At 44.0% G+C, this 17,924-nt stretch overlaps 1 protein-coding gene across 1 annotated transcript; it reads left to right on the top strand.

The window, feature by feature from the left end:
* Positions 1-572: 572 nt before the first annotated feature.
* On the top strand, positions 573-15,993 carry LOC121578090 (differentially expressed in FDCP 6 homolog). Its single transcript, XM_041892196.1, has 12 exons — positions 573-693; positions 1,692-1,832; positions 1,932-2,114; positions 2,293-2,520; positions 2,666-2,812; positions 3,011-3,119; positions 3,405-3,592; positions 3,990-4,100; positions 4,354-4,520; positions 5,827-6,025; positions 15,137-15,227; positions 15,374-15,993. Exons 1-12 carry the CDS (start codon positions 598-600, stop codon positions 15,607-15,609), a joined length of 1,896 nt encoding a protein of 631 aa, XP_041748130.1. The 5' UTR covers positions 573-597; the 3' UTR covers positions 15,610-15,993.
* Positions 15,994-17,924: the final 1,931 nt, after the last annotated feature.

Genomic DNA, 17,924 nt, shown 5'->3' with positions numbered 1-17,924 from the left:
AGGGAACAATTATAACAGCAGGAAACCCCTGCAGTAACAACTTGAGATAATCAAGCCAACTGTTGACATAAACAAAAACAATTAAGGAGATGGTTGTCTCACTGCATTGTGGTATTCTGCTTGCTGGAGTTGATTCAAAATCAGGTTGGATGATTGATGGTGGTCAGGTTCGAACAGGCAGAAGATCTGATTATATGCATCCAGGAGCGGTAGATATGCAAACTGTTGTGAACTGTAACTGTAACTCGAACCCGAACCAGAATTAATTGTATTGGCACAGTTGCATGCTTAGCTGGTGAGAGTAGTGTAATGGACAATAACGCACACTCACTGCAGTTGAGTTCCTCAGTGTGGAGTACAGTCAGATGCTGTCCTCTGGTGGCCAATTCCAAATATAACCCACACTGTTGCCCTTGGTGACCCTTTACAGTTGTCCTGTTTTCTACAGATAGGTTGCGCCAGTGAGCTTCAGGGCACCCATTTATCAAAGAGCAGGATGTGGGGGTTTACTGAGACACACACAGGTCTGTGTGTCGTACACATACATACACACACACAGCAATGCAGTAAAATAAGCAGAGCTGAGCAGAAGCAGTCATGGAGTTGAGAGCTGAACTGCTGAAGTCCATCTGGTATGCCTTCACCTCTCTGGACGTGGAGAAGAGTGGGAAGGTGTCCAAGTCCCAGCTAAAGGTGAGAGGTCAGGGGTCAAGTTGGGGGGCAGTATAGAGGTCAAAGAGCAGGGAGGACAGGAGTGATGTTCTTCAGTATGTCTCTCTGTCCTTCCAATGTGTTGGTTTGTGTGTTATTGACGTTTTTACACTTAATTGTTTTTGTTAATCTTTTCAGCATATTTTTATTGTTTGAGGAAAATTATATTTTTATATCATTGGCATCAGAACTTGTTTTATTTGTTTATTTATTGATCTAGTCAGGTCAACCCCATTAGATGAGACACTTTATTTTCAAGATCTGATCTCTTTCCTGTTAGCTCAATGCGTGGGTGTGATCTTTCCTCTAGCGTGAGCCACACAGCACTGTATACTGATTTGTGTCTTAGATCATGTTATTGTCTTGATCAAACCCCTTCTATTGGCATTTGATCACATTCATAATGAACTTCATTATTGCACAGCCCTAGTTTTGACGTTTGGCCCCCCTCCTCAAGTCTAGATTAACAAACACATGACTGTAACTGGGCTAATTGCTGGGATTATGTATGGGCCAGACTATGGAGAAGCAGTCATCAGTAATCTGCTATGGTGATAGGCCTATCTCTATGTTCAGAGGCAGACCCTCTCTGAGCCCCCTAACGCATCTGAGTGGCTGGTGGTGTGTTATTGCACTGGTGTTTGGGTGAATACGTGTGTGCTGGATTGTCGTGTGCTATGGGTCAGTGATGCTGTGTTGTGTTGTGTTGCGTTGTGTGTGGGATCATGCATTGTGACGTTTCTAATCCCAGTCACACTGAGGGGATTGGGCTCTGAGTCCCAGCCGTCGCTATTTTGACATCGTCAAAGAGTCCCTGTCTCACCCCCTCCATCTCCTTGCTCTAAGACTACATGCTCCAAAACTGGAATTCTAGAAGTTGTAATTGACATTTTTGCTGGCATAGAATGTTTGAGATTTTATGAAGAAATAAATCTCTTTCCGTCTGTCTGTCTGTATGTCTGTCTCTCCCGGTCTTGTAGGTTTTGTCTCATAACCTGTACACTGCGCTGAACATCCCCCACAACCCTGTGGCTCTAGAGGACCACTTCAGAGATGATGATGATGGGCCGGTGTCCAACCAGGGGTACATGCCCTACCTCAACAAATTTATACTGGACAAGGTACTGTACAGACACACACACAGGCACGCACACACACACACGCACGCACGCACGCACACACACACACATACACTTGACATCCTCTTTTTCTGACCCCAGGTGGTTGAGGGCACGTTTGATAAGGAGAATGTAGATGAGTTCTGCTGGACTCTCTGTGCCAAAAAGAACTACCAGCCTAAAAATGGCGTGAGTGTTCTGCCTGATAAAGACGCTTTCCATCTCTGGTGCCTCTTCAACTTCTTGTCTGAAGACAAGTATCCACTGATCCTGGCCCCTGAGGAGGTGAGTTCTTAGCCCTGGACATATAATCCAAAATCATTTCCCTATTTTCTTTCTTCCATTCATCAACCTTTCATGCAAATCTTGCAATAATGTCAATGGGAGATTTGGGCGAAAATTCTGTCTCAAGTTAAGATTTGTCCCATTATGTGTCCCGTTCATTCCCTATGGCCCCTATCAGGTGGAATACCTCCTGAAGAAGATCTGCTTAGCCATGAGTGTGGAGCTTAGCTGTGTGGACATTGAGGATTTCATATCCCAGGAGGCTGTGCAGCAGAGCGGCATCACAGTGTGGGCCTTCCTGGACTTTGTCAACACCGGGAGGCTGACCAGAGGTGTGGAGAAGGACTCTGTCACCATGGCGATAGACAAGGTCTACCAGGAGATAGTGGGCAATATCATAAAAGAGGTGCTTTTAAACATAAAGATAATTAGAAATGTTTGTGTTGGTGTGCATGTAATATGCATGTAATATGCATGTAATAAACATATAATACAGTATTTATATAACTAGGCATGTGTACCTTTGTGTTGGTGTATGTAACTGTCCTCAGGGGTATCTGTGGAAGAAGGGCCACTTGCGTAGGAACTGGAACGAGCGCTGGTTCTCTCTCCGGCCCAGTACTCTGCATTACTACGTCAGTGAAGACCACAAGGAGTGTAAAGGCTGTATCGAGCTGGACCACAACTGCTTTGTGGAGGTACACAATGCTGGGTTATGTAGAATAGAAGGCACAGCTGGGCTGAGGGATTTGTTCAGACAGGAATGCTTCAGGGTAACATACATATAATGAATATGAAGCACCCCATTCTTTATAACAATAAGAACGTTGGAGTATGCAAGTTGTTGTTGTTATGGTAGTTATTTTCTCACCACTGTGTTGTGTTTGCACTGACAGGTGCTACCAGAGAAGGAGGGAAAGAGGTGTATGTTCTGTGTGAAGACGCTCACTAAGACCTACGAGATGAGCGCCTCCGACACCAAGCAGAGACAGGAGTGGACCACAGGTCAGAGATCATACTCTCTTCTGTACACTGCACACACACTGTGTTTTTAAAGCCACGAGAACATTTAGGAATGGATTTTGGGCAATTTCTAGGTGTGGGGGTGATATTCTATTGGCCAACGGTTGTAGAATCTGTGCCATGCGATATTTTATTAATAATAATAATAATAAATTACATTTGTAGAGCATTTACAGACATAAATCACGAATTCTACTAGCCCAGTCTAAAAAGTACTAGCCTCGGGCCTAAGCTTCATTTTGCCTAAGCAATATGTTGTTCCTGCAGCGATCCAGACAGCGATCCGTCTGTGTGTAGAGGGGAAGAACTCCCTGCATAAGGACCTGAAGCTGCGACGCAGAGAGCACAGGGAGGAGAAGGAGAGGAGGCGCACCGCCAAGGAGGAGGAGCTACAACGTCTGTGCCTCCTCCAGGGGGAGAGGGAGAGCAAGCTGGCTGAGCTGGAGCTCCTACAGGTGTGTGTGTGTGTGTGTGTGTGTGTGTGTGTGTGTGTGTGTGTGTGTGTGTGTGTGTGTGTGTGTGTGTGTGTGTGTGTGTGTGTGTGTGTGTGTGTGTGTGTGTGTGTGTGTGTGTGTGTGTGTGTGTGTGTGTGTGTGTGTGTGTGTGTGTGTGTGTGTGTGTGTGTGTGTGTGTGTGTGTGTGTGTGTGTGTGTGTGTGTGTGTGTGTGTGTGTGTGTGTGTGTGTGCGTTGTGAGAGAGTGAGAGACAGAGACAGAGACAGTGAGAGTTACAGTGAGTTACAGTGAGAGTAGGAGTGAGAGATCATTATGAAGAAAACTGAACTTTGGATAGCCATGTGATAAAAGCATCACAATAACTGCTGTTATTTTTGTTGGTATAATCGGTGTGCAGGAGGCGCAGAGGCACTCCCAGGCAGCTCTGCTGCAGGAGGAGCAGAAGAGGAGACAGAAACATGAGGAGCTGCAGAGAACCCTGCAGGAGCAGCTACAGCAGGCTGAGGAGGTGAGAGGCTAAGGAGATGAGGAGGTGTGAGGAGGAGGAGATGAGCCGGGTAAGGAAAGGAGGTAGAGGTAAAGAGGAGGAAGGAGAAGAGGAGAGAGGAGAAGAGGAAGAGAAGGTGAAAAGGATTAGTAGAGGAGAAGGAAGGTGTGAGACAATGAGAAGAAGGACCCAACATACATGTCTAACTCTAAAGATATTTAAGGGTTTAACTGTGGCTTTGTCCTGGTTTAAGTGTGTGTTTGTCGTGGGCCAGGTGCGATACAACATGCAGGCGGAGATGGCCCTGAAGGAGGCGGAGACAGACCGCCAGCGGAAGAGGATCAGGGAGCTGGAGGAGACGCAGCTCCGCCTGGAGGAGGCCCTGCACCAGGAGATCAGAGCTAGACAGAACGAGGAGGCCTACCGCCTCGCACAGGCCAGGTAACACACACACACACACATACACACTGTATGTACAGAATACACACACACATACGCACACACGCACAAACACACACACACACGCACACACGCACAAACACACGTACAAACACACACACGCACACACACGTACACACAGGTCACAAACATCCGGGAAAAGGACTATCTGACTATCTTATACCCCCTGACACTTACATGTCTTCTGTAAATGTCTGACACTTCTTAGTGCTCACAGTTTCCTCTCATTTCAGTCACACTTTCAAAAAAAGACGGTGGGGGGACGTTTCACGTTAGAAGTGATGGCCTTGACCTGCTAGCCACAGTATGTGCTTCATTTAGTGAAATCTGCAAACCCCAATGGTGTCTTTTTGATGATTACCCAAATCAAAAACTAGCCAAACCAAAAAGACCGCTAGTATTAATATGAAGTTGTACCTGAGTTTATCTAAAATGCAAGGAACCCTCAGACAAACACACACACACACACACAGCTGTGTTTGTTGGTAGATGTGTTTGCTCTCAGAGAGACCCAACGATTTCCTGTCATCTCTGCTCGGTACTTGTGGTTTGTCTGTTTTCTCAGGAACTGAACATCTTATGGTGTTATTTTCTTTTTTTTAACCCCCTAGAAGAGCTCATGTTTACTTTTTCCATAACCCTGCTCTCTGATTGGTCCCTTCGTTATGACATTGTCATAATCGTGCTCTCTGACTGGTCCCTTGATAATGACATTGTCATAACCCTGCTCTCTGATTGGTCCTTGATTATGAAATTGTCATACCTCTGCTCTCTGATTTGTCCCATCATAATTCCATCATAATAACTCTGCTCTCTGCACCACTCGGGCTCCCGAGTGGCAGCGGTCTAAGGCACTGCATCTCAGTGCTTGAGGCGTCACTACAGACCCCCTGGTTCCATTCCAGCCGGCCGTGATTGGGAGTCCCATAGGGCGGCGCACAATTGGCCCAGCGTCGTCCGGGTTTGGCTGGTGTAGGCCGTCATTGTAAATAAGAATTTGTTCTTAACTGACTTGCCTAGTTAAATAAAATCAAAATCAAAATCAAAATCATCAAAACGCTGCTCTCTGATTGTTCCTTCATAATGACAACGTCACATACCATAAGGAAATCAGGACGCCAACAGAAGTTTGAGAATATGCAATAAATGGGCATCCCTAATCTGTAACTTTAACATTGGTCCAGCGCACTAATTTTAGAGCTCCAACTAAGCTTGAAGTGTAGTGTGATTAGAACCCTGCATAAGGGTTCTGCATAAGGGTTCTCTCCTTCTCTCTCTTCACCACCAGGCTGCTGGTGGATGAGGAGGAGAAGATGAAGGTCCTGCTGGCCCTCCAAGAGGAACAGGAGCAGTACATCCTGAAGACCCAGAGAGAGAAGCAGGAGCTCAGGCAGGAGATGGTAACCAAGTCCCAGGCTTTGGAGGAGGCCCAACACCAGCTGGAGAAGGTTCGGGCCAGCCGGCACAGAATGGACCAGGACATTGCAGTGAGTGAAACAAATCTTTATCGAACCCTACATCTTCTGCTAAATACAAATCTGGGAACTAATGTGCAGAGAACTACAGCTACTCTGTCACGATCGTCTAATGAGGGAGACCAAGGCGCAGCGTTGCGGGTGAACATATTTATATTTATTGTCTAGATCACACGATCAAAACAAAGAACGAAACGTGAAGTCCTTCGATACACAACCAAAAGGAACAAGAAACCACAAAACACAAAGTGCAAGACAAACAGTTAAATATGGCTCCCAATCAGAGACACCCGGCTGACACTCGTTGCCTCTGATTGGGAGTCACTCAGACCAACATAGAAAATTAAACATAGACTTACACACCCTGGCTCAACATAACATAGTCCCCAGAGCCAGGCGTGACAGTACCCCCCAAAGCGCGGACTCGGCCGCGCAAACAACCACAACAGGGAGGGACCGGGTGGGCACTCCGCCTCAGCGGCGGATCCGGCTCGGACATGACCCAGGCACGGGTTGTGCTGGACTGACGACGCACACCCCTGGCTTGATGCGTGGAGGAGGAACGGGCCGGACCGGGCTGCCATTCCCACCAAGTCAGTGGTGCGCGTCGTCAGCCCGGCCCGGCCTGTTCCTGCCATTCCCACCAAGTCAGTGGTGCGCGTCGTCAGCCCAGCCCGGCCTGTTCCTGCCATTCCCACCAAATCAGTGGTGTGCGTTGACAGCCCAGCCCGGCCTGTCCCTGCTCCACGCACAAAGCCTACGGTGTGCGTCGCCAGCCCAGCCCGGTCTATTCCTGCTCCCCGCACCAAACCTACGGTGTGCGTCGACAGCCCAGCCCGGCCCGTTCCTGCTCTCCGCACCAAGTCTGTGGTGCGCGTCGCCAGCCCAGTCCGGCCCATCCAAGCTTCCCGCACCAAGCCAGTGGTGTGCGTCGTCAGTCCGGCACGGCCCGTGCCTGCTCTCCGCACCAAGTCTATGGTGCGTTTCGCCAGCCCTGTCCGGCCCGTTCCTCTCTCCGCACCAAGTCTGTGGTGCGCGTCAGCCACCGGTCCGGCCCGTCCAAGCTCCCCGCACCGGGTCAGTGGTGCGCGTCGTCAGCCCGTCCGGCTCATTCCTGCTCCCGCACTCAAGTCAGGGGTGCGCCCGTCAGCCCGGTCGGCCTGTTCCTCCTCCACGCAGCAAGCCAGGGGTGTGCGTCGTCAGTCCAGCACAACCCGTGCCTGGGTCATGTCCGGGCCGGATCCGCCGCGGCGGCGAGTGCCCACCGGTCCCTCCCTGTTGTGGTTGTTTGGCGCGGCCGAGTCCGCGCCTTTGGGGGGTACTGTCACGCCCTGGCTCTGGGGACTATGTTATGTTGAGCCAGGTGTGTAAGTCTATGTTTAATTTTCTATGTTGGTCTGAGTGACTCCCAATCAGAGGCAACGAGTGTCAGCTGGGTGTCTCTGATTGGGAGCCATATTTAACTGTTTGTCTTGCACTTTGTGTTTTGTGGTTTCTTGTTCCTTTTGGTTGTGTATCGAAGGACTTCACGTTTCGTTCTTTGTTTTGATCGTGTGATCTAGACAATAAATATAAATATGTTCACCCGCAACGCTGCGCCTTGGTCTCCCTCATTAGACGAGCGTGACATACTCGACAGCTACTCTACTATACTGCTCAATTTATACACTTGCCCCCATCCCCCCCGTTCCCCAATACACATGGAAATATTGTACTATAAATTGTGCCTTCATGTATTATACTTATGCTAAGATTTTTATTATATATATACGTATTCTTCTTTTTTTTACTATTTCTTATTGTTGTTGCATTGTCGAGAAGGAACCTGCAAGTAAGCATTTAGTTGGAAAATGTATACCATACGTATCCCGTACATACGACTAATAAAACTTGAATCTACTCAACAAGCAATTATAGTCCGGTTAACTACCTTTGCTGCGCCTGTTTCTGTGTGATCGGGCATGCATGTGTATAATGTGGACGGCAAGATGAACATCTGTCTAAACAGATCCACAAGGTAGGTGGATGATTTTAAATATGTTATTGGACCATAAACAGATATGGCTCATTAACCTTAACGGACCAAATAATGATGATCCACGCTTCTTTGAAAATATATATAATAAATTATCAACCCTGCAAGCAGTACAATACTCTATTATTATGGTGGGAGATTATAATACTGTTTTAAATAGCTCAATGGACCGTAAAGGAAATCACACTACAAACTATCACCCTCATGCTTTTAAGGAAATCATGAATGTCATGGATACATTTGAACTAGTGGATATATGGAGGCTTAAATATCCTGACCTAGTGAGATATACATGGCGGAGACTCAATCAAGCTAGTCGTCTTGACTTCTTTCTTATGTCATTCTCGTTGGCACCAAAAGTTTTTAAAGTGTTGATAGGGGACAGAATGCGGTTGGACCATCATAGAATTGGCATATACATTACTGAATTTCCACGTGGGCAAGGATATTGGAAATGTAATCAAAGCCTATTGGATGATAACTTGCTTTTAACTAGAACTTTTCTGACATAACATAGGTACAGCAAATCCCCTTATTGTATGGGACACTTTTAAATGTACTCATCTCGAAAACAAAAGCAATTTAGGTCAAAAGAGTCCATACTAACAAAGGAAATAGAAGGTCTAACAGAACAGATAGATAGCAATAAAAACTGTAACATAGAGGCTCAGAATAAATTAGAGGAAAAACAAAAAGAAATGGAGGAACTTATTCAAGAAAGATCAAGTATAATATATTATAAAAATAAAGCAAACTGGATGGAATATTACATTTACATTTGTCATTTAGCAGATGCTCTTATCCAGAGCGACTTACAAATTGGTGCATTCAACTTATGATAGCCAGTGGGACAACCACCCTATTTATTTATTTATTTTAATGGGGGTGTGGGAGAGGGGGGAGTAGAAGGATACATTTTTTACTATTCCAGGTATTACTTAAAGAGGTAGGGTTTCAAGTGTCTCCGGAAGGTGGTCAGTGACTCCGCTGTCCTGGCGTCGTGGGGGAGCTTGTTCCACCATTGGGGTGCCAGAGCAGCGAATAGTTTTGACTGGGCTGAGCGGGAACTGTGCTTCCGTAGAGGTCGGGGGCTAGCAGGCCAGAGGTGGATGAACGTAGTGCCCTCGTTTGGGTGTAGGGTCTGATCAGAGCCTGAAGGTAAGGAGGTGCCGTTCCCCTCACAGCTCCGTAGGCAAGCACCATGGTTTTGTAGTAGATGCGAGCTTCAACTGGAAGCCAGTGGAGTGTGCGGAGGAGCGGGGTGACATGAGAGAACTTGGGAAGGTTGAACACCAGCTGGGCTGCAGCGTTCTGGATAAGTTGTAGGGGTTTAATGGCACAGGCAGGGAGCCCAGCCAACAGTGAGTTGCAGTAATCCAGACGGGAGATGACAAGTGCCTGGATTAGGACCTGTGCCGCTTTCTGTGTAAGGTAGGGTCGTACTCTGCGAATGTTGTAGGGCATGAACCTGCAGGATCGGGTCACCGCTTTTATGTTAGCGGAGAACGACAGGATGTTGTCCAGGGTCACGCCAAGGTTCTTTGCACTCTGGGAGGAGGACACAATGGAGTTGTCAACCGTGATGGCGAGATCCGGGAGGAAGAGCAGCTCCGTCTTGCCGAGGTTCAGCTTGAGGTGGTGATCCGACATCCACACTGATATGTCTGCCAGACATGCAGAGATGCGATTCGCCACCTGGTTATCAGAAGGGGGAAAGGAGAAAATTAATTGTGTGTCGTCTGCGTAGCAATGATAGGAGAGACCATGTGAGGATATGACAGAGCCAAGTGACTTGGTGTATAGAGATGGGGAAAAATGCACCAATATTTTTTTTTTCTTCAACATAGAAATGCTACCAAAATGAATTTACTTCAACTAGTTACAAATGACAGAGTCAACCATGATTCACCAAATTATATTTTGAAGGAGTACAAAGTAAGCATAAGTTTTCGTTTCAGTCGCCTCCATCTCCTCTAACTGAAGCTAATTGTATTGATTTTTTTCTATTGATAATGTAAAATTAACAGCCATACAGAAAGACTCATGTGAAGGTGAAATTACAGAGGAACTTCTGGATGCAATTAAAGACTTTAAATCTGGGAAAACTCCAGTTTTGGATGGCATACCAGTTGAGGTATACCAAACCGTTTTTTTTATACTCAGAGGACCGTTATTAGCATGTTTTAACCACTCCTATGTAAATGGTAGATTATCAGACACTCAAGAAGAAGGTCTGATTTCATTATTACTGAAACAGGATATGTGACACTCTGGCTCTAGGACTTTTGTATGTGAGCTAGAGTGTATGTTGTTTTGTTGGGGATTTGGGTGTTTTTCTATGTTGGTAGTTCTGTCGGGTGTATTTCTATGTTTGCAGGTCTGTGGGTTGTTTTTCTAGGTGGTTGTATGTTGTAGTCAATGACTCCCAATCGGAGGTAACGAGTGTCAGCTGTCGGCTCGTTATCTCTGATTGGGAGCCATATTTAAACTGTCAGTTTTCACCTTTGTTTTGTGGGTTATTGTTCCAAGTTAAGGTATTGTTCCAGTGTTGTATGTTCTGTCGGTGTCACAGAGGACTTCACGTATCGTCATTTGTTGTTTTTTCGTGGTTGCTTTAATTAAATAAAGTCATCATGTTCACTCCACGCGCTGCGTATTGGTCCGCTCCTTCAGACGATCGTGACAGGATACAAGTGGGAAATATAAAGATCCAGTCCATTTAAAAAATTGGAGGCCCCTTACACTTCAGTGTATAGCGCATAGAATCAAAAAGGTATTGTCGGACATTATTAATTCTAATCAGACAGGTTTTTTACATGGACGATACATTGGAGATAATATAAGGCAAGTACTGGAAACAATAGAACACTATGAAAAATGTGGGAAACCAGGCATGCTATTCATAGCTGACTTTGAAAAGGCTTTTGATAAAGTACGACTGGAGTTTATATATAAATGCCTGGAGCATTTCAATTTTGGAGAATCTCTTATAAAATGGGTTAAAATCATGTATAGTAACCCTAGGTGTAAAATAGTAAATAATGGCTATTTCTACGAAAGTTTTAAACTGTCAAGAGGAGTAAAACAAGGTTGTCCACTATTGGCATATCTATTTATTATGGCCATTGAAATGTTAGCTATTAAAATTAGATCCAACAATAATATCAAGGGATTATAAATCCAGGGCTTAAAAACAAAGGTGTCATTGTACGATGATGATTCATGTTTTCTTTTAAATCCACAACTTGAATCCCTCCACAGCCTCATAGAGGATTACAACCAAATTATGATAAATGTACAATTTTACGTATTGGATCACTAAACAATACAATTTTTACATTACCGTGTAGTTTACCAATAAAATGGTCTGATGGTGATGTGGATATACTTGGAATACCTATCCCAAAATAAATTAATGATCTCACTCAAATACATTTTAATAGAAAGATAAGATCTTGCTACCATGGAAAGGTAAATACCTGTCTATTTGTGGACAAATCACCCTGATTAACTCTTTAGTATTATCCCAGTTTACCTATTTGCTTATGGTCTTGCCTACGCCTAGCGAACTGTTTTTTAAATTATTAAATATTAAAGCATTAAACCTATCACTAAAGGCTTCAGTCATACAAAAGTTATACTTAAATCCGAACTGGTTCTCTAGCAAATTATTAAGATTGTCTCACCCCATGTTCAAGAATGCCCTTTTCCCCTTTATTCAGATTACAACCTCTCACTTTCAGTTATTTGAAAAGGAAATGATCTCTCAAATATCACTATTTCTAAAACAAGCCATGGAAAGTTGGTTGCAATTTCAATGTAATCCTCCAGAAACGACAGAACAAATAATGTAACAAAAATATGTTTGAAAAAATGTTTTAAAAAGGTATAATATTCGTAAGTGATATCATAGGTAGTTATGTCGCACATGCAGCTAACAAAAACATATGGAAATGTCTGCTCTACCGAAAATTACAACCAAATAATTGCAGCATTACTGCAAAAATGGAAGAGGAAAGTGGAAGTGGGAAAAAGTAAGGAACTTGTCTGTCGGCCCTGCATTAAAGACCATAATTGGTTAAAGAAAATTGTGATAAATAAAAAAGTATACCAGTTTAATTTAAGAACCAAAGGATTGACAGCCGTCCCAAATAGATTGCAAAATAGTTGGGAAGAGATTTTTGACGTACCGATTCCATGGCAAATGGTTTATGAACTAATATACAAAACGACGCCGGATTCAAAACTTAGAATTTTTCCATTTCAATTATCATACAAAATTCTTGCTGCCAATAGAATGTTATTTATATGGGGGATACAATCTTCCCAGCTCTGCAGATTTTGCTGCGAAGAGACAGAATCATTAGATCATTTGTTTAGGTACTGTCCATTTGTAGCTTGTTTTTGGTCACAGCTCCAGGAATGGCTGAAGGATTGCAATATTTACCTGGAGCTAACCCTACTGGGTGATCTGAAAAGTCATAGTCAATCGATCAATAATATAATAACACTTTTAGCAACAACAACAAAAAAATGCAATTTACAATCTGTAGAAACAATGAGAATAGAAGGGTTCAGAGCTTTTGTGGAACATCACAGTACAGTTGAAAAATATATGGCAAATAGATATCCAATATGGATGGTGTTAAGAGATAGATGGGAGGGGTTGATTGGAGCTGAAGGTTGGGACTAATAACAGCTAATAACAACAAAATAACTAATGTAAAACATACTGTATCCATAATAAGTATATAGAACGTTCGTGAAAGAGCACAGTTTGAAAGATATGGCATGTAGAAGCAAACCGGATGGACATCATGAAAATGATCGGAGAGGTTAAGGGTAGAGGAAGCAAACAAAATAGAATTATTGTAAAATTGACTGTGTCCATAAAATGTATATAGTATGTATAAACTGGAAGTAGAGGCCTAAGTATTGTTGTTCACTAGTTTACTCCAATTAGGGGAGGGGTGGTGGGGTTGGAAAGTAATAAAGGGAAGAAATTTTTTTTAAGGACATGTAAACAGTGGGGAGAACAAGCATTTGATACACTGCCGATTTTGCAGGTTTTCCTACTTACAAAGCATGTAGAGGTCTGTAATTTTTATCATAGGTACACTTCAACTGTGAGAGACAGCTAAAACAAAAATCCAGAAAATCACATTGTATGATTTTTAAGTAATTAATTTGCATTTTATTGCATGACATAAGTATTTGATGCATCAGAAAAGCAGAACTTAATATTTGGTACAGAAACCTTTGTTTGCAATTACAGAGATCATACGTTTCCTGTAGGTCTTGACCAGGTTTGCACACACTGCAGCAGAGATTTTGGCCCACTCCTCCATACAGACCTTCTCCAGATCCTTCAGGTTTCGGGGCTGTCGCTGGGCAATATGGACTTTCAGCTCCCTCCAAAGATGTTTTATTGGGTTCAGGTCTGGAGACTGGCTAGGCCACTCCAGGACCTTGAGATGCTTCTTACGGAGCCACTCCTTAGTTGCCCTGGCTGTGTGTTTCGGGTCGTTGTCATGCTGGAAGACCCAGCCACGACCCATCTTCAATGCTCTTACTGAGGGAAGGAGGTTGTTGGCCAAGATCTCGCGATACATGGCCCCATCCATCCTCCCCTCAATACGGTGCAGTCGTCCTGTCCCCTTTGCGAAAAGCATCCCCAAAGAATGATGTTTCCACCTCCATGCTTCACGGTTGGGATGGTGTTCTTGGCGTTGTACTCATCCTTCTTCTTCCTCCTAACACGGCGAGTGGAGTTTAGACCAAAAAGCTCTATTTTTGTCTCATCAGACCACATGACCTTCTCCCATTCCTCCTCTGGATCATCCAGATGGTCATTGGCAAACTTCAGACGGGCCTGGACATGCGCTGGCTTGAGCAGGGGGACCTTGCGTGCGCTGCAGGATTTTAATCCATGACGGCGTAATATGTTACTAATGGTTTTCTTTGAGACTGTGGTCCCAGCTCTCTTCAGGTCATTGACCAGATCCTGCTGTGTAGTTCTGGGCTGATCCCTCACCTTCCTCGTGATCATTGATGCCCCACGAGGTGAGATCTTGCATGGAGCCCCAGACCGAGGGTGATTGACCGTCATCTTGAACTTCTTCCATTTTCTAATAATTGCGCCAACAGTTGTTGCCTTCTCACCAAGCTGCTTGCCTATTGTCCTGTAGCCCATCCCAGCCTTGTGCAGGTCTACAATTTTATCCCTGATGTCCTTACACAGCTCTCTGGTCTTGGCCATTGTGGAGAGGTTGGAGTCTGTTTGATTGAGTGTGTGGACAGGTGTATTTTATACAGGTAACGAGTTCAAACAGGTGCAGTTAATACAGGTAATGAGTGGAGAACCGGAGGGCTTCTTAAAGAAAAACTAACAGGTCTGTGAGAGCCGGAATTCTTACTGGTTGGTAGGTGATCAAATACTTATGTCATGCAATAAAATGCAAATGAATTACTTAAAAATCATACAATATGATTTTCTGGATTTTTGTTTTAGATTCCGTCTCTCACAGTTGAAGTGTGCCTATGATAGAAATTACAGACCTCTACATGCTTTGTGAGTAGGAAAACCTGCAAAATCGGCAGTGTATCAAATACTTGTTCTCCCCACTGTATATGTATTTATATGCATGTGTATATGTATGTATGTATGTATGTGTATGTATGTATATGTATATATATATATTTGCGGGGAAAAAACATATGGGGGATTGGAAGTGATGCAGACAATTACATTGATGGAAGTTACAATCTATCTGCAATATTAAAGCTGATCTACCCCCTAAAATAAGATAACGTTCAGGATCTTAGCGGTCAGTGTAGATAGATGTTATGCAGGATAACTAGGATAACTATGTCAGTGTGCACGCTATGTTTTGTTTTTATCACACTCCTTCTTGTCCGATTAACATCTCAAAATGAAGCATCTGGATCCAGCATAAAACACAATAATGTATTATTTGATTCCCCCATTGTTTTGCTTTCACTCCCTCTCTCATTTTCTTCCCCTTCACCCTTTCTCATTCTCTTTCTCACCACCTCTCATCCCCCTTCCTCTCCATGGTCTCCCTCAGACTGCTCAGAGGAAGCTGCGGCAGGCCAGCACCAGTGTCAAACACTGGAACGTCCAGATGAACAGACTGATGCATCCTATTGGACCGGGAGGTGAGCTTAGTTGTGAGGGAAGTGTCATGGTGTGTAAAGCTAAGTGTGAACAGGGGCCTGTGTCAAACTCCTTGTCCTTCCTGCATTCTCTCTCTCTTTCTCGCTCTCACTCTAATTCTCTCCTCCCCTCCCTCTCTCTATCCCAGAGAGAAGACTCTCACTTGGATGCTCAGCGGTTCCGGTTGTGAGTGTGCCCTCCCTACATGACCCAAGCCTATGCCTGTACCATCAGAGGAGCGAGATAGAGAGGGAGAAGGAGAGAGAGAGAGAGAATGAGCAGGAGAACATAGAGGAGAAGGAGCGTGAGGAGAGAGTGAGCATCATAGGGAGAGAGGAGAGGCGTCTGTCTCAAGCCTCCAATGGGGACATGGACTGTGCCTGAGGCCCAACACCCCAAAGCTAATGTTAATGTAAATACATACCACTGGGACTGTACTATCAGATCATTTGATATCACCTTTTGTGTACTTAGAGGATGTATTTTTATGTGAGTGTTTTCAACTTTCTTTTCTGTCTCTCCTTGTCCTTACTTTGTCAATTACTATGACAGCAGTAATATTAGCAAAATAATGCAAATATTCTTGGTGCTTTCATGGCAGGAAAGTCTTCAAATTTGAATCATGAATTTGTTTATTCTGTAACCTCTTTTTAATTGTAATTGAAAATGAATGCTCTGTAACAAAAACATAGCAGTTGTCAATCATTTGATATGTTTGATGTTTGTAATGAAACAACCTGAGTCTAAATAAATCCACTGGACAACTTGGATGATGACTGTTTTTGACATTTGCTTTCTCCTGAATTGTGGGGTGAAGTAGAATGGAAATAAATGCTGTTTAATGGTTGTTACATCATATCCTTTGTGGTTGCGCCTTCCTGCTCCTTCTCTTGAAGCAGTCTGCTTTTATGTACATCCTCCACCAAACTATTCTGCCGACATGTAAAACCCTGCAAAAGCTGTCCTCTACTTCTGCAGGAAACATAGTCAAGAGAGACACCTAGTGGCAGTGTGGTTGACACTGATGTGATGTATGTATGCATTTTGATGTATGTTAAAAGATGTATGTACAGTGGGGGAAAAAAGTATTTAGTCAGCCACCAATTGTGCAAGTTCTCCCACTTAAAAAGATGAGAGAGGCCTGTAATTTTCATCATAGGTACACGTCAACTATGACAGACAAATTGAGGGAAAAAAATCCAGAAAATCACATTGTAGGATTTTTAATGAATTTATTTGCAAATTATGGTGGAAAATAAGTATTTGGTCACCTACAAACAAGCAAGATTTCTGGCTCTCACAGACCTGCAACTTCTTCTTTAAGAGGCTCCTCTGTCCTCCACTCGTTACCTGCATTAATGGCACCTGTTTGAACTTGTTATCAGTATAAAATACACCTGTCCACAACCTCAAACAGTCACACTCCAAGCTCCACTATGGCCAAGACCAAAGAGCTGTCAAAGGACACCAGAAACAAAATTGTAGACCTGCACCAGGCTGGGAAGACTGAATCTGCAATAGGTAAGCAGCTTGGTTTGAAGAAATCAACTGTGGGAGCAATTATTAGGAAATGGAAGACATACAAGACCACTGATAATCTCCCTCGATCTGGGGCTCCACGCAAGATCTCACCCCGTGGGGTCAAAATGATCACAAGAACGGTGAGCAAAAATCCCAGAACAACACGGGGGGACCTAGTGAATGACCTGCAGAGAGCTGGGACCAAAGTAACAAAGCCTACCATCAGTAATACACTACGCCGCCAGGGACTCAAATCCTGCAGTGCCAGACGTGTCCCCCTGCTTAAGCCAGTACATTTCCAGGCCCGTCTGAAGTTTGCTAGAGTGCATTTGGATGATCCAGAAGAGGATTGGGAGAATGTCATATGGTCAGATGAAACCAAAATAGAACTTTTTGGTAAAAACTCAACTCAATCGTGTTTGGAGGACAAAGAATGCTGAGTTGCATCCAAAGAAAACATTACCTACTGTGAAGCATGGGGGTGGAAACATCATGCTTTGGTGCTCTTTTTCTGCAAAGGGACCAGGACGACTGATCCGTGTAAAGGAAAGAATGAATGGGGCCATGTATCGTGAGATTTTGAGTGAAAACCTCCTTCCATCAGCAAGGGCATTGAAGATGAAACGTGGCTGGGTCTTTCAGCATGACAATGATCCCAAACACACCGCCCGGGCAACGAAGGAGTGGCTTCGTAAGAAGCATTTCAAGGTCCTGGAGTGACCTAGCCAGTCTCCAGATCTCAACCCCATAGAAAATCTTTGGAGGGAGTTGAAAGTCTGTGTTGCCCAGCGACAGCCCCAAAACATCACTGCTCTAGAGGAGATCTGCATGGAGGAATGGGCCAAAATACCAGCAACAGTGTGTGAAACCTTGTGAAGACTTACAGAAAACGTTTGACCTGTGTCATTGCCAACAAAGGGTATATAACAAAGTATTGAGAAACTTTTGTTATTGACCAAATACTTATTTTCCACCATAATTTGCAAATAAATTCATTAAAAATCCTACAATGTGATTTTCTGGATTTTTTTTCCTCATTTTGTCTGTCATAGTTGACGTGTATCTATGATGAAAATTACAGGCCTCTCTCATCTTTTTAAGTGGGAGAACTTGCACAATTGGTGGCTGACTAAATACTTTTTTTCCCCACTGTATGTATTTTGATGTATGTTATATGC

This window comes from Coregonus clupeaformis, chromosome 12 (genome assembly GCF_020615455.1).
Source record: "Coregonus clupeaformis isolate EN_2021a chromosome 12, ASM2061545v1, whole genome shotgun sequence".
Lineage (NCBI taxonomy): Eukaryota > Metazoa > Chordata > Actinopteri > Salmoniformes > Salmonidae > Coregonus > Coregonus clupeaformis.
The sequence above is the reverse complement of the archived record's forward strand: the minus strand, read 5'-3'. Positions and strand labels throughout refer to the sequence as shown.